Here is a 27,115-nt window from a genome sequence, read left to right on the forward strand (position 1 = left end):
CAGCTCTAGTGAGAGGATAAAGTGTTTGCGGCAGGATCGCAGAGTTGCTCCAACAAAGCGAAAAAATGTCGATTTTGACAAGTAACTTATGTTGAGTCGACGGCTTTCTGTGTATCCGGATATAAAGGATGGTTTGTTTCCGCTGCACTGATTTATAAAGAGTGGACGAAACGGAGTCAAGGAATGATGAACTCAGGTAAGCGACTGGACTCTCATTGCTCGCAGATTTCTCTTGTTGAAGTTTCTTAACTGGCTTTGTATTCACTACTGAACAAGTACTTTAAATGCGCCAATAAAGCGTGTACTGTTTTAGATGTATTATGTCAATTCAGGTTAATATGTCCTGTCATTTTACCTGTGTCACTCATTTATAGCAGTTGTTCTCAAACCTTTTCACGTCAAGGACTCCTTAAACTGACACAAATTAGATCACGGATCCCCATTTGATAAAAATGTTGTCCCGTGAACCTACCTCTGATAAGATTTTTATGTTTTATTACATAAAGTGTATGAAACCCATGACCAAAATAGCCATAGATACTCTGTCATTGTGTTACTTATGGATAGAAATAAGGTGAAATTCAATCACTCCCCTTTTTGCTGGGGACTCTCAGCAAACCCCCTTAGGGGGTCTCTGGACCCCACTTTAAGAACCACTGATTTAGAGCATAACTCGCTCATATTTTAGTCCTTCAGTTAATGGTTTATTGTGCCCAGAATCTACAAATTAAAGTATTGTTTTTTGTTTTGGAGATGTGTTGTCTGTCAAACTGTGGTCAAACTTGCTGAATAGGGGGGATGTGTGATTCACTAGGGGAAAAATACAACAACAATCCTCAGCAAGCTACTAATTTGTCTGTCACAGAAAAAATTAGGACACCAGTTCAGCCAGATCTACCAGTTTGCACGACTTTTTTCTAGCCCCTGCACCCCCACTCTTCATTTTACCATCCCTCCTCCACTGCCTGTTTATTATTGCCGGATTATTGTGCTGTTGTGTGCAGTGGAAAACAAAAGCCATGTGATACTTCAACCCCCCCTGAGAAGTGGTTTAGTGCTTTATGGCAGTTTTACACTAAGCTGTCACTAGGTTAGGATCAGTGGTGCCAAGCAGATTTTAAGAGTTAAAGAGTGAACTCCCATTAAGGCAACATCTGTCATATGTCTACAAATGCATTGAATATGTCATTCTGCAATTCAGAACATGCTTTCTGTGGTGTCAAATTAGTCTTACAGCTTGCTTTTTTACATCTGATCTGAACTTCTACTGTCTATCTTTTGTTTCTCTCTCCTCAGGCATGCACAAGCCACCCCTGGCCCCTAAACCAAAGTTAGTCCAGCCCCAGAGACCAGGGCTTTCTCCCTCAACCCCCAGAAGAGATGGCCTCTCGCACCCATCGCCTGGCACACCGAGGAGGGTTAAACCAGTACTGGCCCCCAAACCCTGCCTCTCCAAACTCAGTGCTGTGGAGTCCAAACCCCTCGCTTCAAAGAGCCTGCACCAAACACCTGTAACAGAAACCCCACGGACCATTGGTCTCCTTAACTCCCAAAATGGAATACAGCAAGAGAACAAAAAGCCAGATTGGGATTATATTATTCCTATTTGTCTGTGTAGCCAGGAGAACTGCCTGTGCATCAAGAACACAGCACTCACAGACAAAATTGAGAAAGACTTGAAAACCTCACAGAGGGGTAAAACTGCAGAGAACAGAAAGGCTATGCCTACATCTCGAGGCACTTTGGAGAACGGCAGAGAGAAGATGGACAGTGCTAATTGCCAAGTGATGAATACTACTTCATCCAATACCCACCTCACAAACCATAAATCGCTCCAAGAGACACTTGCTTTTGAAAAAAGCCCCAGCACAGACACAGATACCTCTAGCCCTGAGGTGACGGTCAGGCCGTCTCTTCCTCGCAGAACTTGGAGTGATGAGGCAAATGGTAATGTGATACATCTGAGTGCACCTGGGCGAGGACCAGAGGAAGATGCTCCTGGCTCAGAGCAGAAGCCTTGTGTGCTCCAACCCAAACCAGTCCCAGCAGCTTCTAGGAAGCCCATCCCTGTCCCAGTACCACGGAAACCCAGGAAGGCTGTGCTGACCCGTCAGGAAAAGGTGGAGGAGGACAGGGAAGAGATTTCAAGCCAGGAGGGGAGGGAAATGAACGTCAAAGAGTTGAAGTTGTCATTAGAGGGGAAGGGCAGCTCATCCTTGTCTGTCAGCGTACCTGTTAGTGAAAACAGGCAACCACTGTTTTTTATGTCTGCAAGGAAACCTAGCGCCCCACCAGCCCCTCCGCCCAGGAAAAAGCTGTATCTGTCCACACCTGAGAGGCCGCCAACCTCTGCTCCTCAGACACCACCAAAGGATTTGGAGGACGAAGACCTGGGTTGGGACAGCATCAATGAGATGGAGATATCGGTTGACAAGGAGGATGAAGAGGTGGAGAGGGAAGGAAGGGATGATCAGGAGGCAGTTTACAGTGATCTAACACACTGTCCTCCCTCCAGCTATTCGCTCAGTCAGCCAGCGATCAGCCTGCCATCTGTGGTAGCAGAAGATGGGGTGGTCAAAGTAGCTCCGAAGAAGCCCCAGAGACATAGCACCCCAATGGCATGGCTGCAGAAGAAGGAATCATCTGAGGAGAAAGAAGAGAGGAGATTAGCCAATAATGAGAAGAGGAAGGAATTTCCTATGCAGGATTGTGTTTTGGAGGAGAGAGTGAAGAGGGAGCTTCCTTCGCCTCTAGATGAAAAACCAAATAGAAGCCTCTTAAAAGCTGGAACCAGTAAACCTTCTCGTTCCAGCATGGGCAAACAGAGAGCCAAGTCATTCTCTGATGCAGACCTGATTCGTTCTAATGGACAAAAGAGAAACTCTTTCCGAAAACTGCTGGACTTTAAGCTCTCGGTGAAGATTTTGCCTAAGCTGATAGTAAAAGGAGGCCAGACATCAGAGCGCACTGTGAATGAAACAGAGCAGTGTGTGGACAGTGATCAAGATAGACCCCAGAGTGTCCACGGGCATGTCAGGTCTCAACGAAAATTCTCCTGCCCACTGATTGGAGTAGAGCAAAACGTGGATAGAGATGAGTTTTCACCTGGAATCGAACAACCTGTCGACTATGAGAACATCCCTCATTATGAGGAGATCTCAGACTATGTGAATGTGCAAGTGGGGACAGCATCGCCTCAGGCCTCACCGCCTGCAGCCTGGGAGAGTTTTATGTATAATGATGATGGCATTTATGAGGAGCAGGAGCCATATATGTCCCTGCAGAAAGACTCTGGCCACCAACTAGGACATGGAGACGATGACAGGTAGATTATGATAGTTTCATTACTGTGTCTGTGTCTCTCTAATTCTCTTGTCTCTATCATGATCTTACCTTTTAAATATGTTGTCGGTGATTGCCCTTGTTTTCAAAAGAAGATCAGGAAATCACTGGTATCTTTTTAAAACTATTAATCTGTAAAAATCTATTTACAGAGAGTGACTCTGGATCATTTGCCGTGAAGCATGCAACACTGTGTCTTTTGTTGCAGCTTCCTGTTAGAGGAGTTTGACTCGTATGCTGGCACGCGTGCCTTTACAGCCTCTCAGGTGTTGATGGATTGTGGATTAACTTCATAATTTAGATTGCATATTAATTATTTAAATTAGTACTTTAAACTTATTAACAGAGTCAGCTCTGCTTGACAACCTTTGGCCTACAAGGCGAGAGTGTGTGCTTGGGTAATTAATTCAAAATGTCTTTGTCAAGAAATTTGGAGCCTTGTTTTTGTGTAATGACGTGTGTCACCAGGACATCGTAGCTCAGCAGTTTATCTTATCTGAGGCTAAGAGAGCACTGAAACAGCAAGTGTTTCAATTCTTAAAAGGTCAGTTTACCCACATCACAAAAAGACATGTTTTCTCATTTACTTTCAGTGGTATCTAGCAGTAAGTAGATCGTTTAATTTACTCAATGCAGTGTTTAAAGCATTCAGATTTTTGAAATTTAAATTTGAAAAGCAGTGTGTCTATCCAGAAGCAATGTCCAGGTTACTCAGAATATCCCACTCAGCTCACTGTCAGCTGTTTTAATATGAACTACTTTTGATCATAAGAATTAGTCCTTATGAAAACTGTTGCCAGTGAGATCTGTTGATTAAGTGGTGTAAAAGTGTCTACCTTCCCATGGACTGCACATGGACATTAGTGCCTAGTTGGCACAATACAGCTCTTATTTAATGGGTTTTGTATACAGGCCTTGAAAAATAAATATATTAAATTAACCTAAACAGGGTCATTGTTGCTGCATTGATACACTGCTGTTGATTTTTTCTGTGCTCAAAACCTGGGAACAAAAAACCTAAGGAAAAAAGTATGACTAAATACAATTGTCCTAAAGGTAGCTCATTATTTATTTTTTAATTTTTAACATTTTATGTTATTTTTTATTTGGGTGAACAGACCCTTTATACGTTTGGCTAGGGCACCCCATTTGTGCTTAATTAACGTAATTAAAGTAGTTGTGTGTGTGTGTATTCTTGGGAGTAATATTCCTTTAAGCAAACAATCCATATGCTGAGCAGTGAGCAGAAGTCAGCTTGCATTGGTGAAAAATAGGATTACAGTTTGTGTAACTGTACACTCTGCCTCGATGGCTTAGGGTGTCAGCCCTCTTCATTTTACACTGTTCAACAGTCACATGTTAAAAACACGTTAAGCAGCTCACAAACAGAGACCAGTCACAGTTAACTGCAACAGCCCCTGTAAACATGCCACAATGTGTAAGACCTATAGAGTCTAACTTATTCGGTGTGCTGCTTGGCCTATTTCTTGTTTTGCAGCTTGTTCAGGGAGGTGCCGTTGTTTCACATTTAGTACTCCCACAGGGAGTTGTGGCATTTTAGATATGTAGTCTCTCTTTGGTGCTGTTTCAATTTAGCCTTTCATATGTAATGATTTTAGAGCTGCAAGGTAAAATGTGTGATGTGAAATGTGTGATGGTTAGTGGTTTGTGTTGTGGTTTTGGAGTTTGTTAATGTTGGACATGGGTGAATTTGGCCAAAAGCAGGCAGCTGGACCAAGGCTAGTATTATGTGACAGTGCTGATGGTTATCATTAAAAGTTTTTTTCCGGCTGTGTCAGCGCCCCCCTTCCTGTGTGCTCTTGTTCATGACTCACTTTGTCAGATCAGGAAATGTTAGAATGCTGCTGGACTTATTCACACTATATGCTGACACAAGTGTTTTTATTCCAAAACCCAACTCTTTCCCCCATCCTCACTTTCTTGTAAATTTTACACAAATCGTAAGCCATGTGCATGTTTAAAGGTGTGTCATTTTGTGCTGCACTAACAGTGTTTTTATGAAATACCATCAGCTGATTCTGTGTGTGCAAAATATGGTCTGTCCATCCTCTACCATCTATTTCTTATCTCCTCTGATCCTAACATCCTTCCCTTTTTAACAGAAGCTCTGTGGATGAGGAGGTGACGCCCCTGGATGATGGGCCCTCAGATGATGACATTATGGCACATACCTCAGATGAGGACGAGGACGATAGTAGCTCCATCTCAAGTAAAGGGGAACCTGAGCAGCCAGAGGAGAGTGCGGTGAGGAGTAGACACTGTTAGATTTATTCCAACGACATGCTTGGAAACATTTCCTGGATTTATCTCACAGGGTTTGTTCTTTGGGAGGTCTGATGGTTTTGTTATAGTCCATTGGGGAACAGTTTCCGTTCTTCTTTTTGACACGTGTGCCCTCATTTTCACTGATCATGATGAGAGTCTATATGATTATACACTGAAAAGTTGCCCTCCTCATGTTAATTTTAATGAAGTGGACAAAATATCAGTAACACTTTTCCATATAATACACTCTAGTCTACCATCACCACCTACTACGACCTCAGTAACAAACATAAAGTAGAATTATGACATTTCTGACAATGTCAACAAAAAATAAGAATGTATAAGCTTTGTAAAAGTAGAATTTATGGCAGAGCTGTTGTATTGGATTACATTAGATTTGTACAGGTACACCTAATGCAGTGGCTGGTGAGTGTATTATGCACAGCACCTATTTGCTGTGAACACTTTTATCATGAGGTCTGCTTAAGTAGATTGTAAATCTGTGTTTTTGCATCTGTGGTAGACGCTGAGTGGACCGAAGAAGAGCAAGATACACCACATCGCTACAGAGATCATGAGCTCTGAGAGTGTGTAAGAGTCTTTGTTCATTTTCTTAAAGCATTGATTTACACAAATCTCACTTAAATTTAGTGGTATCTAGCCATGCAGTTTTGTTTTGTTTGTTTTGTTTTGTTGGCACTCAGAGCCTTTAAAATTTACAAAAAAAGAAATTCAGCACCTCAGTCTAGAGTCAATGTCCCCATCACTCTGGATAATAGCTTTATAGGGACTATTTATTTGGTACAAAATGAAAAACACACAAAAAGGCCTGTGTGTTATATAAAGGACAATGTTTTTGGAAGACATGTAGCGGTTTAATTTTTTTAAATTAAAATTTTCAGTGTTGTAAGCACAGATGAAATTTCACTTACCCCCATTATACTGGGGTTAAAGTGATCAGCGTGGCTAAAGTAGAGAGAAAATATAGTTTTTGTACTTTGGGTGAAGCAACTCTTTACTTTATTTGTTACTTTACTCATCCATTATTTAACTTTTCTTTGTTTACTTAGGTTTGTTGATGTCCTGAAACTGCTTCACGTCGTAAGTACCCACACACATAACTGCCTTAATGCTACATTTGGTTTACACAAAAAAACAGTTCCATGTTTGCTTTATGAGAGGCAAGTGTTATTCTGTATGTTTTATCTAGTGCTAGTCCACTGTGTGAGCCCACATTTCCATATGTGTTTGATTATGCTAGCCACTGGGGCACACCCCATGCAGGATAAGACTATGTGTACACCCGTCTCACCCGCATGGCTCACATTCCTCTTGGTTTTTCCCCACAATTTCCATAGTAGTGTGATCTAACAGTAACACTACGCTTGTCTGGAAGTTTGTGGATGGATGGTGTTATGTTTCAGGGAATTTAATCTGCAATAGGTCGAAGCCACCAAAATTATTACGATGATCTGGTTTCTCTGTACGTCACACAAAACATGTTTGGGAAACAACATCATTTGTCATAAACCAAAGTATTGGACAACGTTTTGAACTGATGATGGCTCTATAGATAACATGTGGGATCACCAGAGTTTAGTTTTTACAATTAATATCTGTTCAAAATATCATGGCAATTTATTTAATAGTCAGTCTCATGCTGGCACTAGAGGAAGTCAGTTATCCACAAAATCATTAGGAATTATCCTCTGGGAATAATTAATATCTGTAGATTTTTTTGTTGATTCATTTAGTAGATGTCGAGATTTTTCACTGAAAAATGAAAAGTCAGATGAAGACCAAAGTCAAAAAGATTCATCCTGTATGAACCATGACACTAAAAAATCTCATGGAAATTCATCCCATAGTTGTTTAAGTGGTGGACAGACTTACTATCAGACTGACAAAAATGTAATCACAGTTACAAACTCAGCCACAATGGTGGGACAATTAAAACAAAAACAAAATTGACAACAAAACCGAAACTAAAATAAAATGATGATATTAAGCAAACACAAAGAGGTACAGGGGTCACAGACTGAAAGTAACCAACAGGGATGATATGAACATATGAAAGACTAACAATACTGTAATGCAATCTGTCTGTTTACCTCAAAGTTAAAGTACTTTACTGGAAATTTAAACTCCTATGTGATTCACTTTTATATACTCCAACCTTTAGTATTTTTAGTAGTTATCTTTATTTGTTCAAGAGGGACAGTGTACATTAATAAACATTTATATGAAAAACAATGTAAATGCACCCAATTGTAGCCAAAAGGCTAGTTTCCAATGGCAGTCCCCCTGCCAGAAGGAGCAAGGCCATTCACCTAAAAAAAAACTACAGTAAAAATCTAAAAACACAAGCAGGTAGGCCTAAAGTACAATATCCTGATAACCACATAAAGCCTTTCATATCACTGTTTTCATACAAAGATGAGTACAGTCACAAGATCATGAAATTATCATGAGTCATTAGCAATGACTAAGAGCACAGACAGGAAGTACGCTGGTCTCTGTGGACTGTAGAGGCACCAGGTTCAGTAATGAGAAACAGTCATAACATGATTCAAAAGAATGTAGGTGACTTATTATTTGTTCGTCTCCACCAGGAACTCAGCCAGCTTTCCACAAACTGATTAATGATAACACAACAACATGGGTTGTTGTGTTATCATTAATGATTTTAATGAATGTTTTTTTATCAAAGTTATCAGCTGAGCCATATTTTTAGCAATGCTTGTGTTATGTTTTGCATGTTGTGTTGCTGTCAGGTGAAAACCCATTGTCTCCAAAATATCAACTTCCCAAAAACAGATGATAATGAAAAGGCATTGTTTGTCTATCTGATGAGCTTCCAATGGAGGAAAAGAAGAACAGAGTTAAACATTTACATATTTTCTAATACACAAAACATGAAAACCAAACTGAAGCATCACAGCTTCTTGTCAGCCCTGGTGCTAATTGTGGCCACTTTATTATCATCAAAAGAATATTCACTGATTGATGATTCTATCTTTTTCTTATCTCATGAAACATCCATATTTTTTCTAATTCCCTGCCAAATCCTTTCCATGTGGCCCATTCCCTCACTGTCAGCTGTCGTAGCAGGAGGAGATCAAACATGTTAACCACAGGAGCTCTCTACTGGGTACTCCGTCTGTAAGCAGTTTTATTTGCCTCGTGTCTCCATAAACCACCAAAAAAGTTCCACATCATCAGAAAAAGAAGCAGAAACATCATCCTAAGGCTCTGATTCATGGTATACTGGAAATAAGCAAATGTTTCAAGTTACTTATGCGTAGCTCATGTGACAGCATTGTTTCTGTTTTTATCTTCTCTACTTCTGGTTCCTTGAACTTGGCCAATTTGCTGTGCTATTTTTTTTTTTTGGGACCATGTTACACATTTTGCAAGGCAGAACAAAGAGAGTCAAGACGGGGAGACTAATGTGATTTTCAAAAAGATGCAAAGAAAACCAGTTCAACAATAACAGTTAAGAAAATACTATATTTGACAAACACCAGGTTGTTCCTGTCAGTCAGACATGTCTTTCTGTTTTTGACCATCTCAGTCCAATCTGTCTGACTATCTGGACTATAGGACTTCCGTGAGGCAGTGTCCAAAGCATCCCGTCAGAGTGGGAAGCCTGTAATTGAGGAGCGTCTTCTCAACCAGATCCTGTACTACCTCCCCCAGCTCTATGAACTCAACCAAGACCTGCTCCGAGAGCTGCAGCTCAGAGTGGCCAAATGGTACCCGCACAACGAAGTTTTGCATTTTTTGTTTTTTACATTTATATGAGTGTATTGATTACATTTACTGGATCAAACAACAGTGTATGCACCTGCAATACATGGCCAAAAGGATGTGGACACAGGTCTCTTCACATTTTTGTATAGTGTTAGTAAGAGACTTTCTTTATATGATTTATTGACAATGATTTTAGACTATTATGGGCTTCTAACTTTGTGCCAGTTGCTTTAACCTGAGCAGTCCATAAGTCCATAACAAAATAACTTTCTGGGTTTGTTATTAAGAACTTGACCCCTCCCCATCCCCACGCACCAAGCACACACACTCACATCAACCCCTCTCCATGAGAGGACTGCTGCTAAAGAAGCTGAAGCTGGTGAGAAACAACAATTCGTTTCAGCCTGTGTATTTTTTGTAAATACCATGCAAAATGACAATAAAGAATTACCTTACCTTACCGTACCTCAGTACAATTGGGATGAAGCAGACCACCAACTGTCAGGCCTTATTAGTCAACATCAGTGCCCTAAATCACTAATGTACTTGTGGCTGAATGTGTGCAAATCCCTGCAGCCAGGTTCCAAAACGTTGTTCAAGACAAAGTATTTTTATATACTTTATATTTTACATTAGATTTTCAACATTCACCTATGGGTGTAATGTCCTGGTGTCTTCGTACTATTGTCCCCCTCTAACATACTTAAACCACAATCCTGAACACATCAGATTTTCCAGAGGCATTACATGTAGTGTGCACACATCCTCAAGAAGGTGACACAGTTTCTAGTTTATCACATTCTGCTTTCTTTTGTTGACAGGGATGACAATGCCCAGCTGGCAGACATATTCCTGAAGAAAGGCCCCTACCTAAAGATGTACTCTACTTACATCCGAGAGTATGACAAGAATGTGGCTCTACTGGAAGAGCAGAGTAAGAAGAACCCAGCATTCAGCGCAGTGGTACGGGAATTTGAGGTAATGAGGCTTGTCCAACCTGTTTTCTCTGTCTGTAGGGTTGAGTTTCTGGGTCAATGAGTTTCCAATTGTTTATGCATGTGAACAAGATTTATATGTGAGTTTATTTCTAAAAATTGTGAATGTAAATTTATTCTTCTCAGGCTAGTCCACGCTGTGCCAACTTGGCTCTGAAGCATTACCTACTAAAGCCAGTTCAGAGGATACCTCAGTATCAGCTGCTGCTCACAGGTACATCTAAAGAAGAGTTGTATCCACAGCATTACATTTATTCACCATGAAAAATCAAGTTCATATTCAGTGGGCTCCTAAATCCAGTTTGACAAAGCTGTGATGTGTCATTGTAGGCATCATGCTGCCCTCTGCTGTCCATAATAAGAACATTGTTTGGAATTTCTGTCTTGCCTCTTCAATCCTCATATAATAAGATTTTTGAAGTGCAGCCTAAATCAGATTTGGTGACATAACATGAGCTCTAACATGAGTGAGCTTACCGTTCCATGAGTCTAATGGATCAGGGTCGCTCACTCGGTGCCAAAATGTGAAGAATGTTCCTCATGTCACTCTTGTATAATCGTATTATGTAAGCACCTGTAGACCTTTTTATCCAAGGTTTTAATTTCAGATTACATTCCAAGAATTTACTACCCAACACTGAGCACTTGTTACATAGTATATTAGCAGTTTTGACTGGTTTTGTTAGACTGTTGACCCTGACATGTTTGTAATCATGTTTCAGACTATCTAAAAAACTTGTCTGACGACTCAGATGATTACAAGGACACACAAGGTAAACCAAGAGGCATTTTACATCTGTGTAGTGTAATAGAAATGTATATCATACATGTATCATTTATGTGACACCTTTACATATGTTGTTCCGCTTAGCTGCTCTTGGTATAGTGAAAGAAGTGGCCAATCATGCCAATGACATCATGAAACAAGGGGTAAGAGCCAATTAATATTCAACAATCAGGTTAATTATTTGAACATGTTGATATTGCTTCATATAGGTTGCTCATGTCTCCTTTTTTCTATCAGGATAACTTCCAGAAACTGATTCAGGTGCAGTGCAGTCTCAATGGCCACCATGAGATTGTCCAGCCCGGCAGGGTGAGGCCTTTTTAGATGTTGCTTGGAGTTGTATGTGTTATTATATTGTCTTTATATTAAATCCACTATATATATACAACCACAAGACAATGTTCAGATTTTTACACATAATGGTTTTAATTTCACTAAACATTGCAATGATTAGTTGATTAATCAATTAGTCAACCTATTAATGATAACCTATTAATAGTTTAAAATATTTTTTTAAAGAAAATACTACCATTTTCTGGTTCTACATGTGGATAGTAGTAGTTGTAGTCCTCTGTAATAGTAAATTGAATATCTTTGAGATGTGGCCTGTAAAACATAACATTTTAGGTGCCATCTTGGGCTTTGAGAAACATGGATTGACATTTTTCACCATTTTCTGCCATTTTATAGTACAAACCAATTGATAATTAAAGTAATTCCTTGTTACAGCCCTACTTTGAAACACAAAATAATTGAACATAAACATAAATTAGACTTTATTACATAAACATGTCATTTTAGAAATGCAATTTATTTGTTACTACCTTCATCAAGTTATATGGCGCTTTATTTTTATTCATTTTTTTCTTTTAAAATCAGCATACTGCCATCACGCTCATAAAAACAGTCGAATGTGAAAGTGAAATAACAAACTTGATTAAATTGTTCTCATGACATTTTTGTTTCTCAGATCTTCCTGAAAGAGGGCGTCCTGATGAAGCTGTCCAGGAAGGTCATGCAGCCCAGAATGTTCTTCCTGGTACAGTACACGCTTATCGCTTCCTTCTCTTATTTCAACCTGTTTATATCCTGATCATGGCGATATTGTGATCATACTGTGTCATCTGCCTCACCTGCAGTTAGTCCAAAATGTATCTCTTAGGGTTTTTTACTGTAATCAGATGCAGGCCTGAAGAGAGTGTGAATCTGGTTTGCTTTTTTAGTTAATGCTTTGTTTTCTAAGACATTATATGGTCAAATCCCAATGTATATGTTTAAGTACAAAGGTGATTGAGCCTGTAGAAGTATGATGGAGATTAATCAAACCAAAAAAATTATGTATTTTTACCTTAATCTCAGTGAGCTGTTCTCTTTAAGTTTTAGTAATGAGTAATGTCAGACTTAAAAGAAATAAAAGAATGGAAATGATTTATCTTTGTCATTTCTCCTTTAGTTTAACGACACATTGCTCTACACCACTCCTGTTCAATCAGGCCAGTACAAGCTAAACAACATGCTATCTCTGGCTGGGATGAAGGTAAGGAGTTGTCTTCTTTTTTGCCCCATTATTTCACATGGATATTATTACAAAATTGGGTTATATGCTGCTAACAATGAAAATAATTACAGGTTAGCAAACCAAGCCAAGAGGCCTATCAGAATGAGCTGAACATCGAGAGTGTGGAGCGCTCCTTCATTCTCTCTGCAAGGTAAGGGTCAGAGACAAAAGATATCTCTTGGTAATTAAAAAGAAAAAAGGTGTTGTTTCATAATTCATTTCATAATAGTCACACTGTGTTTTGAATACTGTGTAGGAGTTTAGACACACTTTGTTTCTCTTACAGCAGTTCAGCCACAGAGAGAGATGAATGGCTTGAGGCCATTTCTACAGCAATCAATGACTACACCAGGAAGAAAATCAGTTTCATATCTGGCAAGACTCCAGAGGAGGTAAGATTGCAACCTAAAAAATGTTGTAGTTATACATTTCCTGTTTGCAGTATATGAGCCTGTGTTATACAAGTGTATTATATAGTGTATGTATGAGCAATGATATTTAACCCCTGTTTTCTTATATTCAGGTAGAACTGAGGGGTAGTGGTGATGGTGCTCCTTTGGGATCCAAAGCCCCTATATGGATCCCTGACCCACGGACCACAATGTGCATGATCTGCACCTGTGAGTTCACCCTGACGTGGAGGCGACATCACTGCCGAGCATGTGGAAAGGTGAGGTGATAAAAAGTGGTCAGAATTAACTCTCCTTTTAAAACCAAATATAATTACTGAAAAATGAAAGTTGCGAAAAACAACTAACAACTTATCATCCCACCAGGTGGTGTGCCAGTCTTGTTCCTCAAACAAACACTGCCTTGAATACCTTAAGAACCAGTTGGCACGAGTCTGTGACCAGTGTTTCCCTGTTCTGCAGCAGAAAAGTAAGTCTGCTGGAAGTCTTCCTTCCATTGTTCCCAACAATCTGATCCCAACATACCGTCATGTTCAAACACAAACGTCTGTGTGGATTACACACAGACGCACCTTGTGTTATCTGAATTTTGTGTCTGATTAAACTACTACATGTTGCACATTTCTGTTCACCAGCTGAACAAGCCGTGTCCACAGCTATATCCCCTGGCAGCAGAGCTACCTTTGCTTTCTCCAGGAGGCAGAAGAGGATACCTGCGGCCCTCAAAGAGGTGATTGTTGTTTTTGTCCTGATCAGGATGCAGTGTTGTTAACAAACGACCAGATATATAATCAAACACGTTTTACTTCTTCAGGTGACAGCAAACACAGACAACTCCTCTATGAGTGGGTATTTGCAGAGGTCAAAGCGCAATAAAAAGCAGGGGAAGAGGTTGTGGTTTGTGATCAAAGACAAGGTCCTATACACCTACGCTGCGAGTGAGGTAAGGCCTCCAACCTGTACCAATCAATATAAGCCAGGTGTCATGTTATAAAATGATAGAACACCTGTCTTTTATTGTGTCTTCATGCAGGATGTTGCAGCTTTAGAGAGCCAGCCCCTTTTAGGATTCATGTTGAAAGTGGATTCATCACAGAAGTTACAGTTCAAGCTTTACCACAAAAACACATTTTACTACATTTTTAAAGCTGATGATGTCCAAACTGCCCAAAGGTACAGTATAAAGATGCACACCACTCATTATGGCATATGGTGACAGCAATAATAATACAAATAATTAATAATATTTTCTTTTTGAACAGATGGATTGACTCATTCAAAGAAGCTACAGTGCTTTAATATCTGTTGACGGCATGTGAAGTTGTTCAACATGCAATACCTCTTCGTTCTTGTCTTAAAATGTACCTCAGTGCGCTCTGAATTCTGCAAAAATGTCCAGAGACACCATTTTAGATGAAATGAAATGAAATTGAAATATATTTTGTTTTATTGCTTTGTTTTATTGCTTTTTATTAGATTCCCTTTGAAGTGGGAATTGATTTTGTCACAACTTTTTAATTTATTTTTTTTAGTAACTTTAATAACTGGTTTTCTGTAGCAGTTTTCATGATGAAGCCCATTGTCTTTAGAATGTTAATCAATACTGTCATAAAACTTCAATTCACATTAACCTAATATTTTACCAAATTTTTGGAGTTCAATACAAATAATTTTAAAAGATGTTCAATTATTCACTTATTTTTATCACTTTATTTCACATCCAAAAGTTATGGTTTGAAAAGTTGGCTTTAAAACACAGTATGCACTTTCATGTTTCCGTTATGAACTTTCACTTTACATTATTAAGACTTTCTGTAACTTTGTGTCATAAATAGCTCGAGAGTCTAAATGGTGAATCTGGGGAATATTCACTAATATAACTGTGCTGGACCACAACACGTCTTGCCCTTAAGTCACTCAAATGTCTGTAAATAAGAGTAGATGATAACTCTCCATACATCTGTAAATATAGATGACTGTAAATTAAATGTAATTAAAGCTAACTTTCATGATTCACATTTTAAAAATTCTGTATTACTTTAATACTGTTTTAACATGTTTTTTTGTCATGATCAACTGTACAAAAAAGAAAGAAGACAATTGGGCTGTTGCTTTTCCACCATTTGTCATCAGTTTATTCACCAAATGAGGAAATAACTTCTTTTTATGATTGTCACTCTGAACCTTTTATAGTTTTTTTTGGGTAGTTCATATTTTGATATGAAATTGAACAACTGTGGAGCCTTGAGCAGCCAGTGAAGAACCAAAAGCTGATTTGGCTTTTTGTACAGTATGTTTTGAATTTTATACCAAAGACTGGATACATTTAAAATACTATCAGTTGTCAGTAAAATACAGTGGCAGCAGCACTAATTTCTGGATTAACCTGTGATGGAGCCCCAGGATAAAAATGAGCTGTTGGGCTAACAGATTAATTGAGAAATTTCTTTTTTACAGATTAATCAATAATGAACATAAGTTATTTGCAGCCTTAATATCATGTATCATAATACACCAATGTGTGACTCCTTGTTATAGGGCAATTAATGTCCATGTGTGAACTTGAGTTAATGGTAATTTTCAGTTAAGATTTGGGTAAGTTAAGACTTTTAAAGTCCTAAAAGGTTTGTATCTCACAAGAAAAAAGTGAAATTGATTAAAAGTAAGAAAGAATTAACAGTTTTGTGTACTTTTTTCCTTTTCCTTTATTCATGACCCCTCATCTGTATCATGATATACAGTGTTGGGGAATGACTAGTAAGATGTAACAGCGTTATGTAATTTAATTACAAAATAAATGTAACTGTAATCCGGTACAGTTACTGAGAATTTTTTTTTAAATTAAATTAAAATGTTGATTACAAAGAGGGTTACACATCTGAAGGTAGACCTTTAAGATTTTTCTCAGGAGGGATATTTCCTCATTTTTTAATATTTAACATGTTACTGAATACATAAATTGCTGCTTTTAATTCTTTGAAATCAATATGTTTTTATATTTTGTAAATAAATCATGATGTTGGCCTTATTTGGAGCACACATGGTCTTAAATAGTGCTACAGTACCAATTAATCCCACGCCAGATTTTTGATTTATTTCATAAATGATCTTCATTTTATATTCCAAAACCTACATTAACTAATGAATACATTCTCAAATGAGAGATAATCTTGCTTCATAAGAAATTATATGCCTTACACATCATTTCAGTATCCATGAAAAACACCTGAACTTAGATTTTTGGGGGCTTAATGGGTACACTTACCCTAAAAGCTGAAACATTCATTAGAAAATTAGAAAAGTAATCAAATGTATTAAGTTACACAACTTTGATTAAGTAATTGAAATACAGTAGTTACATTACAAATTACATTTTAAGGAAGGTAACTAGTGACCTGGAACCTATTACATTTCCAAAGTAACCTTCCCAACCCTGATTATATTCATTCATATATATATATATAAAATTGATTAAACAGGGCTTCACCTTTTAGCCATCAGGACTTGATGTGACAGCAGCCGCTGCGTTCAGCTAATAATTGAAAATACACACCATTACATACCGCGTGATCTAAATGTGCATGCCACAGAAATATCATTACTTCTGTCCACATAATCTGAATGAAGCTAAATGAGCTTATAATTATATGTTTTTACATTTTCTTTAAACACAAGCCGAAGATGCTGAGCCACCGCTTCCTTACTGCGCATGCGCAAGAGTCGTTTACTGATGGAAAAAAAAGGTCACGAACTCTGACCCTCCCACTAACTGCAACAAACAGCTAAAATATTAATATATTGGAGCCAATTCATTTCTTGACCTAACAGCTTCTTGACAGGTAAGATATATTTATTGAAGTTGACGCATGAGAGCTTGGTGAGAGAGAGGACTGAGCGGCAAAGGCAGGAAGAGAGGGAGTGTTCAGTCTCTCCGGCCGGGAAGCTGCCATTAGCTACCAGATAGCACACCGCTAACCTAGCTCGTTAGCACCGCCATCCGGAACTCAGCGCTTTAAACATCAAACTTGGCGAGTATATAATGATGTTGGTATCACTGGTAGTTCGTTAGCTACATACTCACGTGTTGTTATAAGTAGCAATTCAACCGTCGCTATATTATTAACCCGCATGCTACTTTAGCTACCAAGCTTAGCCAGTTTGACCATACATGTTAACGCTAGCTGATGTTAGCTGCTATGCTAGCGGCTGCTAAATAAGTCCCCATGAAATAAGAAACTACAACTTCGATCCGAGTGTGCGTGTACCAACGAGAGGATGTAGTGTTAGATTACCAGCATGTCTTGCTGAACTGCTAACCTAATCGGAGCTCCAAGTGGAGGAAATAATACAATTTAAGCCCGCCTGTCAAACACCGAAGTCCCGCCGTGGACTCTGCGCTTCTGCATCATTGGGCCCTGAACCCTATAGCATGCTTTAACCCTTCAATGTTGACCTTTCACCCACAGGAAAAGAAATACCTTTATCTTCCGTATCGATTTTAAATAGCTGGCTGTCAAAGAGCTTGTCTGTGTTGTTGCTGCAGCCACGCTGCTCATTTGTTGTCAACATGCGGTGATTTAAAGCTGTATTTTATAACAAGGCCAGCAATAGTGCAGTTTCGAGCTAGCGCCTGCTAACTCAGGCCACATGCGAACATTAGATATTATTATTTCCCCTGGTGATTCAGTACACGTTAATGTTAATGATCATTTCGATTAAAATGTCTGTTAATATTGTTCAGAAACATTGGTAAAGATTTCACCTGAATGATAATTTAGCTATAGGGAGAGTTAAGAGAAAGGAAGAGAGCTATAACGTAGCCTATGTTTAATTCGCTCTTAGTTGTGATACAGTATATTCAATTATTATTAGTATTCAATTGAAGCTAATCACTTTTAAATATTAAAGTCCTGCATCTGCACACATTAGGACATACATTAGGTACAGCTGTGCAATCTAATTCAATTTAAACAGCTCTGCTTTAAATTCTACATTTATGAAGTTACACCTTTGGTAACATTGTCATAAAAGGTGAAGATTTTGCTTTATGTTTATTTATGAGGTCGTACTGAGGTGCATTATATTGACTGGTGTTCCTCATATTTTGACCCTCTAATGTATGTTAATGGAGTGGACAAAATATGAGGAACACCATTCAATATAATGCACCCTAATACATCAGCATCACCCACTATGACCTCAATAATAAACATAAAGCAGAATTATCACCTTTCTGACAATGTTAATAAAAAACTGGAAAAGTATAAACGTAATAAATTCAGAATTTAAAGAAGAGCTGTATTATATTTAATTAGATTGCACAGGTTCACCTAATAAAGAGGCCAATGTAATGTAAAATACGTTTACCGTTTGCACATACAGTTTTAATAGTTTCTCCTGTCCAGACGCATTTAATAACAAGCTGATGCCACTTTATTTTAATCACTAGGAACAAGTACAATGGGCACTGTAGTTTATTTTGAGTGAATGTCCCATCCTTGATTCTGTAAATATTCACTTGGGCAACTAATGTGTTTTAATCTGCAGCTGAAAAAAGTTTTAATAAATGACTGGCCTTTTTTTGTGTTGTTAAAGATTTATACGTCTTTAGTAGGAACATATGTGGATGGGCTGAAAGTTTTGTGATATGGACTTTGATTGGATTTGCTGACCCCATATTTGGTTTAAGAAATTCTAAAGTTAAACATATTCTTTCCTCCTCACAGGTGTGCATACCTCATGGGGCACTGACGTAAAAAGCAGTGGAAGTAGATGTGTGCAGTATCGGTATGGATGGGCAGACTCAAAGGATTCAACTTGTGTCGGCAGACAGCAGTATGGCTTTGGGACACAGAATCCAGGTAATGTCACAACCTGTCATTTTCTTACCACTACATTCACTATTTATGGTTTATTAGTATATAAGGAATTTCCCGTTTATAATAGATAACTACCCCAATCACATGTGCTTTTTTTGTACTTTTGTCTTCTCAGCCATCGGCACGACTCTAGCAATGGCAATTTTTGTTAGCTAGAGAAATATCTCCACAACTATTGATTAGATAGCATGAAATTTGGTGCAGACATGGTCTTAAATAGTGCTACAGTACCAATTAATCCCACGCCAGATTTTTGATTTATTTCATAAATGATCTTCATTTTATATTCCAAAACCTACATTAACTAATGAATACATTCTCAAATGAGAGATAATCTTGCTTCATAAGAAATTATATGCCTTACACATCATTTCAGTATCCATGAAAAACACCTGAACTTAGATTTTAGGGGGCTTAATGGGTACACTTACCCTAAAAGCTGAAACATTCATTAGAAAATTAGAAAAGTAATCAAATGTATTAAGTTACACAACTTTGATTAAGTAATTGAAATAGTTACATTACAAATTACATTTTAAGGAAGGTAACTAGTGACCTGGAACCTATTACATTTCCAAAGTAACCTTCCCAACCCTGATTATATTCATTCATATATATATATATATATATATATATATATATATATATATATATATATATATATATATAAAATTGATTAAACAGGGCTTCACCTTTAGATAGCATGAAATTTGGTGCAGACATTCATGGTGCCCAGACAATGAATCTTAATGACTTTACCTGTTTTATTTTCTTTCTTTTTTTTTTTTCTTTAGTGACACCATGAGGTCCATATATATGGTTTTGAGTAAAATATCTAGTCTATGGACTCTTGGCCTTGTTATTATTACTAGGTAAGTTTATTTTTTAATCTTTTATTTCTTATAGATTGTGACTGATCAGCAGACTGGACAGAAGATCCAGATTGTCACAGCACTTGAGCCATCGTCTCCTGGAAAGCAACAGTTTATTCTAGCAAATGCTGATTATTCTTCCGGTGGGAAGGTGATTTTGGCCAAGCAAGAAGTCTCACCGAACAAGGTCATCCTCACTGCTCCAGACGGCTCTGGGGTTAACCAGCTGTTGTTTGCCTCCCCTGAACTGGCTGGGCAGCAGATTCAGGTATTGCCGGAGGATGTTAATGACTTTTTCCATAAACAACTTATATATGTTGATAAACAACTTACTGAAAGGTCTCATGACTGAAGCATGGGCATGTTTAGTCAATCCTAACTTGATCCAGTGTTTGCCACCTGTTGAATGAGTCTATTGTCTCTGGTTATTTGTCAGTTTGTAACTGAAGGCTCAGACCCGTCTATTGTCAAGCCGGTTGTGGAGTACTGCGTTGTCTGTGGGGACAAGGCCTCAGGTTGGTATTCAGGTTAATTTGCTTTAACATGATTATTTTTCAGTGACACACATGAGCAAGCATTCTCCAATATGACCCTGTTTCCCTTCCTCTCTCAGGGCGTCATTACGGAGCTGTCAGCTGTGAGGGCTGTAAGGGCTTCTTCAAACGCAGCATTAGGAAGAACCTAGTGTACACATGCAGGGGCTCCGGAGAGTGTGCCATCAACAAGCTTCACCGAAACCGCTGCCAGTACTGTCGACTGCAGCGCTGTATAGCTCTCGGCATGAAACAAGATTGTAAGAGAATCAAAAATATAATATAAACAGTTGGGAAAATGTTATTTACTACTGATATTGATAAGGCCTGAACATTTGGTTTTGTCTTTTAGCTGTGCAGTGTGAGAGGAAGCCTGTTGAAGTTACCACCAGAGAGAAATCTGTCAACTGTGCAGCCTCCACTGAAAAAATCTACATCCGCAAGAACCTGTGTAGTCCTCTGGCTGCCACACCCACTTTTGTATCTGACAAAGAAACTGCCAGGTACAGCCACCAAAAAAAACCTAATTAAAAATGATTTATAGATACACATGAATTAGATTGACATTTATAACTAATTAACTGATAAGAGTTTGACTAATAATTTATTACCCCAAATTTAACAAGACTCCCAGTTGTTTTATAGACTAGACATCTAGTGATAGTTAGCCATGTTCCATATTAAATAATACACATGTTAAATCTCTTACTACAGGTCTACAAGTTTGCTCGAGTCAAGCATGTTGCTCAACATTCAACAACCCTTCTCCAAGCTGGAAAATACCATCTTGATCCCAACATCCCCCGACAAGGTAACACTGGTTACTGACCGTTAGATTATAGCACATTTAACAGAAGTCTGACATGTAATTCTTAAATATCAAAGAAACTCCGATAATTGGGGTTTTCATCAGACATCATACATCAGATTGATATCTCGTGATTAACAAAATGCTTGTAAATTGTCCCCTAATCAGGAGGATGACCCATCTCAAAGCGACCTTGGTACGTTGGCGAATGTAGTGACATCCCTCGCCCACCTCAACAAGGCCAGGGAGACAAGTGACAGCGGCAATGATCTGATGGGAGTTGAGACGCTTAGCAACGGCGATAGCTCGATGACGGACATCCAAGGAGAAGAGCAAACACCAAGTGATATCACTCGGTGAGGGAGATGTCATGATGAATCAAGAAGTTTTGAAACTGACCAGTAGCTGCTTGTGAATAAGATGATAAATATACTGGAGATATACAGCTGCACAAGGAAAGAACCGAGGGCTGTTCTGTTTGTCACAAAGCTTTAATAGAGTTATCCATAGGGCCATGTGGTTTCTGACTACGCACTTAAGGGCTTAATTAAATTGGCCCGTGGTCAATCAAAAGTGTACCGTCTTGGACTATGTCTGGGTCAAGGGTGCACTGCTCCACTTGGAGTTGCATCTTATTTCTGTGTGAGCTACACCATAATAAATGTAAAATGTGTGTATATTTTAAAATGTTATGTGTTCATATTTCATGTATTGACAGAGCGTTTGACACCCTGGCCAAAGTCCTGCATTCTGGTGACGGCTCAGCAGGAGACTCCTTGGAGGCCACAATGCAGCTGATGTCAGGGGACCAGTCGGGTCCTGTGGTGGAGTTAGAGGGACCTCTACTCTCTGACAGCCATATTCCCTTCAAGGTAAATGAACAGCCGCTGAACTTGACCCTCAGGATGAAATCCAACCAGAGACTAAAACCCCCCTGCTCATGTTTTACAGAATGAAACACATTTCTGGTTGACACTGTGGTCACGTTTTCTCATGTGTTCTCCAGCTTATGATGCCTTTGCCTGTGCCAGAGTACCTCAATGTCAACTACATCTGTGAGTCAGCTTCACGGCTACTTTTTCTCTCTATGCACTGGGCACGCTCCATACCTGCCTTTCAAGCCTTAGGGTAAGCCTTTGTCAAAAGATTTTTCAGTACTTCATAAATACAGTTTTTCATATTGTGGCATTGGACAGACATTTCAATTAGAAAATGACATGACAGACAGACAGTTTCCACAGTAAATTCAAACTAATTTTATTCTATTTCATTTCACAGTGGTCAAGACAATGACATTAACTTGATGAAAGCCTGCTGGAATGAGCTGTTCGCCCTGGGTCTGGCACAGTGTTCCAACGTTATGAATGTTGGTACCATCTTAAGTGCCATTATCAACCATCTGCAGACCAGCTTACAGGAAGGTAGGAACAGTCTTCTGTTGGCTGCCTGCCCCAAACAGTGTTTTTTTCAGTGATGTGCTTCTCTTCTAAGCTATTAAACATATCAGTCACGCAGACCTAAAGTATATTCTAATAAGTCAAGATTTGTAACTTGCTTACTTTTGTGTCACAATTTTTCTTGAATTTTCTGAAAACTATGCTGTTGTCTGGCCCTTTATATGCTTGTATTCTTGAAATTTGTTTTTCCTACAGACAAGTTATCCCCAGATCGAGTAAAACTCGTAATGGAGCACATCTGGAGGATGCAGGAGTTCTGTAACAGCATGTCCAAGCTGTCCCCGGACGCTTATGAATATGCCTTCCTCAAAGCCATCGTTCTCTTCAGCCCTGGTGAGTGAACAACAGACTGAGAATAACGACATCAAAACAGCATTTTCAAGTTCCTCCCATCATGTTAGTACAGACTCCTTATCGATTTTGAAATCCTGCACAAAATTATAATAATAATAATTAAAACTGCAAGCAGTGCCGAAGGGCCCTCGCACCCCATCGCTTTCCCCCCAACTGTAACGCCGTACGTGCACGTCGGTGCGTGCGTCAGTCGCAGGGCTGTCAAAACTGGCATGTAGCTAGCTGGGCTAGATTTTTAAAATTTTCTAGGGGGGCGCTATTAATCAATTTTTGCGTTGGCCATTTCCGCGATCCTTAAAATAAATTTTTCGCTGGATCGTACATGATTGCAAGTTTTGGTGAGTTTTGGGGCATGTTTAGGCTGTCAAAAAGGCGTAAAAATATAATAATAATAAAAATCATCCAGATTGAACATTTTAGCCTGGATGGCCGACTTCCTGTTGGACTTAGGGTATGGGTCCAAGAGGCTTTTTTGTGCGTCTGGACATAATACATAGGCCTTGTCGATTTCATTTTTCTATGTCAATGTGGAAGGCGGGGCTTAAACTTTGAAATCTTCCAGGGGGCGCTGTGGAGTCATCTTCTCACTTAAAAATCCCAAACTTTGTCAGTAGTCAATATATGTGACTGTTGACGTATGTGTACAATTTGGTGAGTGTAGGAGTCTGTGAAAATGTACAAAATGGATAAAGGCATTAGGGGGCGCTATTGAGCTGTTGTGCCACACCCAGGGGCAGTTATGGTCTCAAATTAAAGAGCTCCTGAGTGTGAACCTAGGTGGGCAATTTGGTGATTCTATGAAGACGGGAAAGTCCTCTAAACGCTGTGGGAAAAACGGAAAATTGACAATAAATGCACAATAACTCACTTCCTGTTAGAGTGAAAATTTTAAAAAATATAATTTGGGGGTTTACCCATGAGTGCTATGAGTTCTGTAAATTTCACTAAGATCAGACAAAGTTTGTGGTCACATGACCTGCTGTTAGGGGGCGCTATGGAGACCCCTTGCCACACCCACCCCGCGTCTGGTCATGATATATATGAATCCTAAATTTCGTTCATGTACGTGCATGTAGAAGGCGGGGCTTCAACTTTTAATGTTCTAGGGGGCGCTGTAGAGTCATGTTGCCACTTAAAAGGTTGCGCTTATACCAAAAAATAATATTCGTGAGTCTTGACGAGTGTGTCCAATTTGGTGAGTTTTAGAGTTTGTCAGTACATCCTAAGTGGGAAAAGGTATTAGGGGGCGCTACTGAGCTGTTGGGGCAAAATGTTGGGCAAATGTGGTATCAGATGAAAGAGCTCATGATTTGAAACCTACGTGGCAGGTTTCATGATTCTGTGATAATCATAAAGTCCTCAAAGCGGTGTTCGAAAAATGAAAATCGGTGCACGCCACGCCGCGTGGACAGCTTCCTGTTTGGTAAAAAAATTCCACAAAATGAATTTCCCAATGATCCGATGAGAGCTGTAACATATTTAAATTTCATGCCGATCCAAGAGGATTTGTGGTCACATGACGTGATGTGTGGGGGCGCTAGCGAGTCCCCTTACCACGCTTGCGTCCAATCACGTTGAATTAATTAAATTTTCACCAGCTGTGACGTGCGTGCAGAATTTCATGAGTTTTCATGTATGTTCAAGCCGCCAAAAATGCGTGAAAAATAGGGAATAATAATAAGAATCCTGGCAAAAGCAATAGGTCCCTCACTGACTGGTCAGTGCTCGGGCCCTAATAATAATACATTTTATTTGTATTGCACTTTACATTTCAGGAATTTCAAAGTGCTACAGAGCAGAAAATTCAAAAAAGGTTAAAAGGAGAACCTATAAAAGACACTTAGCAAAATGCTTTCATAAAAAGATAGTTTTTTAGGTCTCATTTAAAGACATCTGCAGTGTGTGTGGCCCTCAGGTGGTCAGGGAGGGCGTTCCACAGCCTCGGAGCTGCAGAGGAAAAGGCCTGATCACCCATGGTGTGGAGCTTGGTTCTGGGGGCTTGGAGGGTGTTTATGGTTGCAGAACGGAGGGTGCGTGAGGAGGTCTGGGGGGTGAGGAGCTCCTTGAGGTATAGGGGGGCATGTCCGTGAATGCACTGGTGGGTGAGGAGGGTGACCTTGTACTCAATTCTGAGTGGGACAGAGTGCCAGTGAAGAGATTTCAGGATGGGGGTGATGTGATCGTATTTGTGCACCCCCATCAGGATCCTGGCAGCGCTGTTCTGGATGTACTGCAGTCTCTGGATGCTCTTGCCAGAGATTATGAAAATGTGTGTAGACTCATGTCAATCTGTTTTCATGTTGTTTTTGAATCAGATCACCCAGGCATTGATAATACCCCACAAATAGAGCGGTTCCAGGAGAAGGCTTACATGGAGCTGCAGGACTATGTAACTAGGACCTACCCAGAAGACTCCTATCGGTTAGTAGGCTTTTCTAAGTGATGATACCTTTTCATGTACTGTAATTGATACAGATATGATAATTGTGTGTCTCCTTGCCTTTTCATTGCTCCCAGGTTATCCAAGCTGTTGCTGCGTCTTCCTGCTCTCAGGCTGATAAGTGCAGCTGTCACTGAGGAGCTGTTCTTCGCTGGGCTCATTGGCAACGTGCAGATTGACAGCATCATACCGTACATCCTCAAAATGGAATCGACTGATTATAATAGCCAGGCGGTCTCTGGCGTCTGACATAACGTGCCATTTGTTATAAAAAAAAACAAACAAACATGGGACTGTGAAGACTCAACAGCCAATCAGAGCGCTTCTTACACTGGTCACTGAGGGGTCATAACATACTGTATTTATGACACAGCATCCTATGTGAATTCTCCTTTCACTCTTACCTTGCTCCTTCTCGTGACTCCTCAGTCACCAGCCAGTAGAGCCTGGCTCACAAAGAGGACGAGATAAAATCAACTCCAGTGGCAAGTGAGCCTGCCGATATCTGCCCATTCAGGAATTAACCCTTGAAACCTGCATAGTAGATTGTGCTTTTTATTGTACATAGTATTTTATGCTTCATTGCCTCCAAGCCTTTCCTTTTTCTGCAGATCTTGTACTTGAAGGAATCGGGATGGTTTCTTTTTCACTGCTTTCCTACACATGGTTGTGCTTTTTTTATTTTCTAAAAATTATGAGGTAAAACACTTGTCATAATGTGAAACGATTTGTGAAATGCTGTTATCGCTAAAGGTTATAACCTTTATTTTGTATTTGTTTGCCAATCCAAAGGATAGGGCCAGCATCAATTGTCTGAAGTAACTGTGTATATAGGTTTGTATATAAAATGTACCAAGAAGGCTATAATGGGCAGCACTTGCTTGGTAATGAATGGATTCCATCTTTTAAACAAAGATGGAAGATTGAAAATGGTCAAGCCATTTGAAAATAAAAACATCTTTCAATCATGTTTCACTATTATTTACAGAGTTGAGCTTTTATTTTGAATGACGACATCAGAAATAATTTGAAATATTTGCCTCACCGGATTCCTCACTATGCAAGCTTTGTGTGCTTTTTGACAGAAATAATCTTGTTTTTCAGGCTCTGTGTTGTGGACAGCAGCTGTCAACTACAGAGAATGCAACCTAAAATATGTCAGACAAATGCTCAGTCATTTTGGGGAAAAACTGGGAGGTCTGCAGTCTAGCTGTTTTTTAAGTAGGTGGCACTCTAACTGGCATTTTTAATCAAAAAATAGGCTCACCAGTGACAGTTGTGGCCAGAGGCATTGTTTTTGGGTTGTCCGGCTGTCCCGTGTTCTACTGAACACTATATCTCAGGAACATCTTAAGGGGATTTCTTGAAATTTGGCACAAACATACACTTGGACTAGAGGGGTGAACAGATTAGAATTTAGTGTTCAAAGGTCGCTGCAACCTCACAAAACTCGAGTTTGGTCATTACTCAAGAATTCTTACACTAATCATGACAACGTTTCACACAAATGTCTAATAGGATAAAATGATGAAGTGATGACATTTTATAACCCAAAGTTCAACTTCACTTACACATCATAATGTTCTGCAAAAACACTTCTGGCCATTATTCAAACCATAACTCAGGAGCAGAAAGGGAGAT

General features: G+C 39.3%; 2 protein-coding genes across 3 annotated transcripts; both read left to right on the top strand.

The window, feature by feature from the left end:
* Positions 1-104: 104 nt before the first annotated feature.
* LOC133982478 (FYVE, RhoGEF and PH domain-containing protein 6-like) lies at positions 105-14,528 on the top strand. Its single transcript, XM_062421531.1, has 21 exons — positions 105-196; positions 1,297-3,303; positions 5,444-5,607; positions 6,152-6,219; positions 6,699-6,729; positions 9,232-9,383; positions 10,203-10,359; positions 10,503-10,590; positions 11,099-11,149; positions 11,248-11,306; positions 11,401-11,472; positions 12,134-12,202; positions 12,617-12,700; positions 12,793-12,872; positions 13,011-13,113; positions 13,245-13,391; positions 13,498-13,600; positions 13,767-13,861; positions 13,946-14,074; positions 14,165-14,304; positions 14,394-14,528. The coding sequence occupies exons 1-21, from the start codon at positions 184-186 to the stop codon at positions 14,428-14,430; spliced, it is 3,849 nt and encodes a 1,282-aa protein (XP_062277515.1). The 5' UTR covers positions 105-183; the 3' UTR covers positions 14,431-14,528.
* A 1,343-nt stretch (positions 14,529-15,871) lies between these two features.
* Positions 15,872-26,432, top strand: nr2c1 (nuclear receptor subfamily 2, group C, member 1). Of its 2 annotated transcripts, none has more exons than XM_062421169.1 (14): positions 15,872-16,970; positions 18,858-18,992; positions 19,917-20,150; positions 20,319-20,397; positions 20,496-20,675; positions 20,768-20,918; positions 21,130-21,226; positions 21,392-21,579; positions 21,942-22,095; positions 22,230-22,351; positions 22,502-22,644; positions 22,876-23,013; positions 25,350-25,455; positions 25,552-26,432. In XM_062421169.1, the coding sequence occupies exons 2-14, from the start codon at positions 18,921-18,923 to the stop codon at positions 25,721-25,723; spliced, it is 1,836 nt and encodes a 611-aa protein (XP_062277153.1). In that variant the 5' UTR covers positions 15,872-16,970; positions 18,858-18,920; the 3' UTR covers positions 25,724-26,432. The 2 variants fall into 2 exon arrangements, with proteins under 2 accessions (XP_062277153.1, XP_062277154.1); XM_062421170.1 differs by lacking the exon at positions 15,872-16,970 and adding an exon at positions 16,979-17,159.
* The last annotated feature ends 683 nt before the right edge of the window (positions 26,433-27,115 follow it).

This window comes from Scomber scombrus, chromosome 6 (assembly GCF_963691925.1).
Source record: "Scomber scombrus chromosome 6, fScoSco1.1, whole genome shotgun sequence".
NCBI classification, from domain to species: domain Eukaryota; kingdom Metazoa; phylum Chordata; class Actinopteri; order Scombriformes; family Scombridae; genus Scomber; species Scomber scombrus.

Coding starts and splice junctions, on each gene's coding strand:
- nr2c1 (XM_062421169.1), top strand. CDS start 18,921: ATGGATGGGCAGACTCAAAGGATTCAACTTGTGTCGGCAGACAGCAGT. Junction 18,993..19,916: donor CTTTGGGACACAGAATCCAG/GTAATGTCACAA, acceptor TATTTCTTATAG/ATTGTGACTGATCAGCAGAC. Junction 20,151..20,318: donor TGGCTGGGCAGCAGATTCAG/GTATTGCCGGAG, acceptor GTTATTTGTCAG/TTTGTAACTGAAGGCTCAGA.
- LOC133982478 (XM_062421531.1), top strand. Junction 11,150..11,247: donor TGATTACAAGGACACACAAG/GTAAACCAAGAG, acceptor TGTTCCGCTTAG/CTGCTCTTGGTATAGTGAAA. Junction 12,873..13,010: donor TCCTTCATTCTCTCTGCAAG/GTAAGGGTCAGA, acceptor CTCTTACAGCAG/TTCAGCCACAGAGAGAGATG.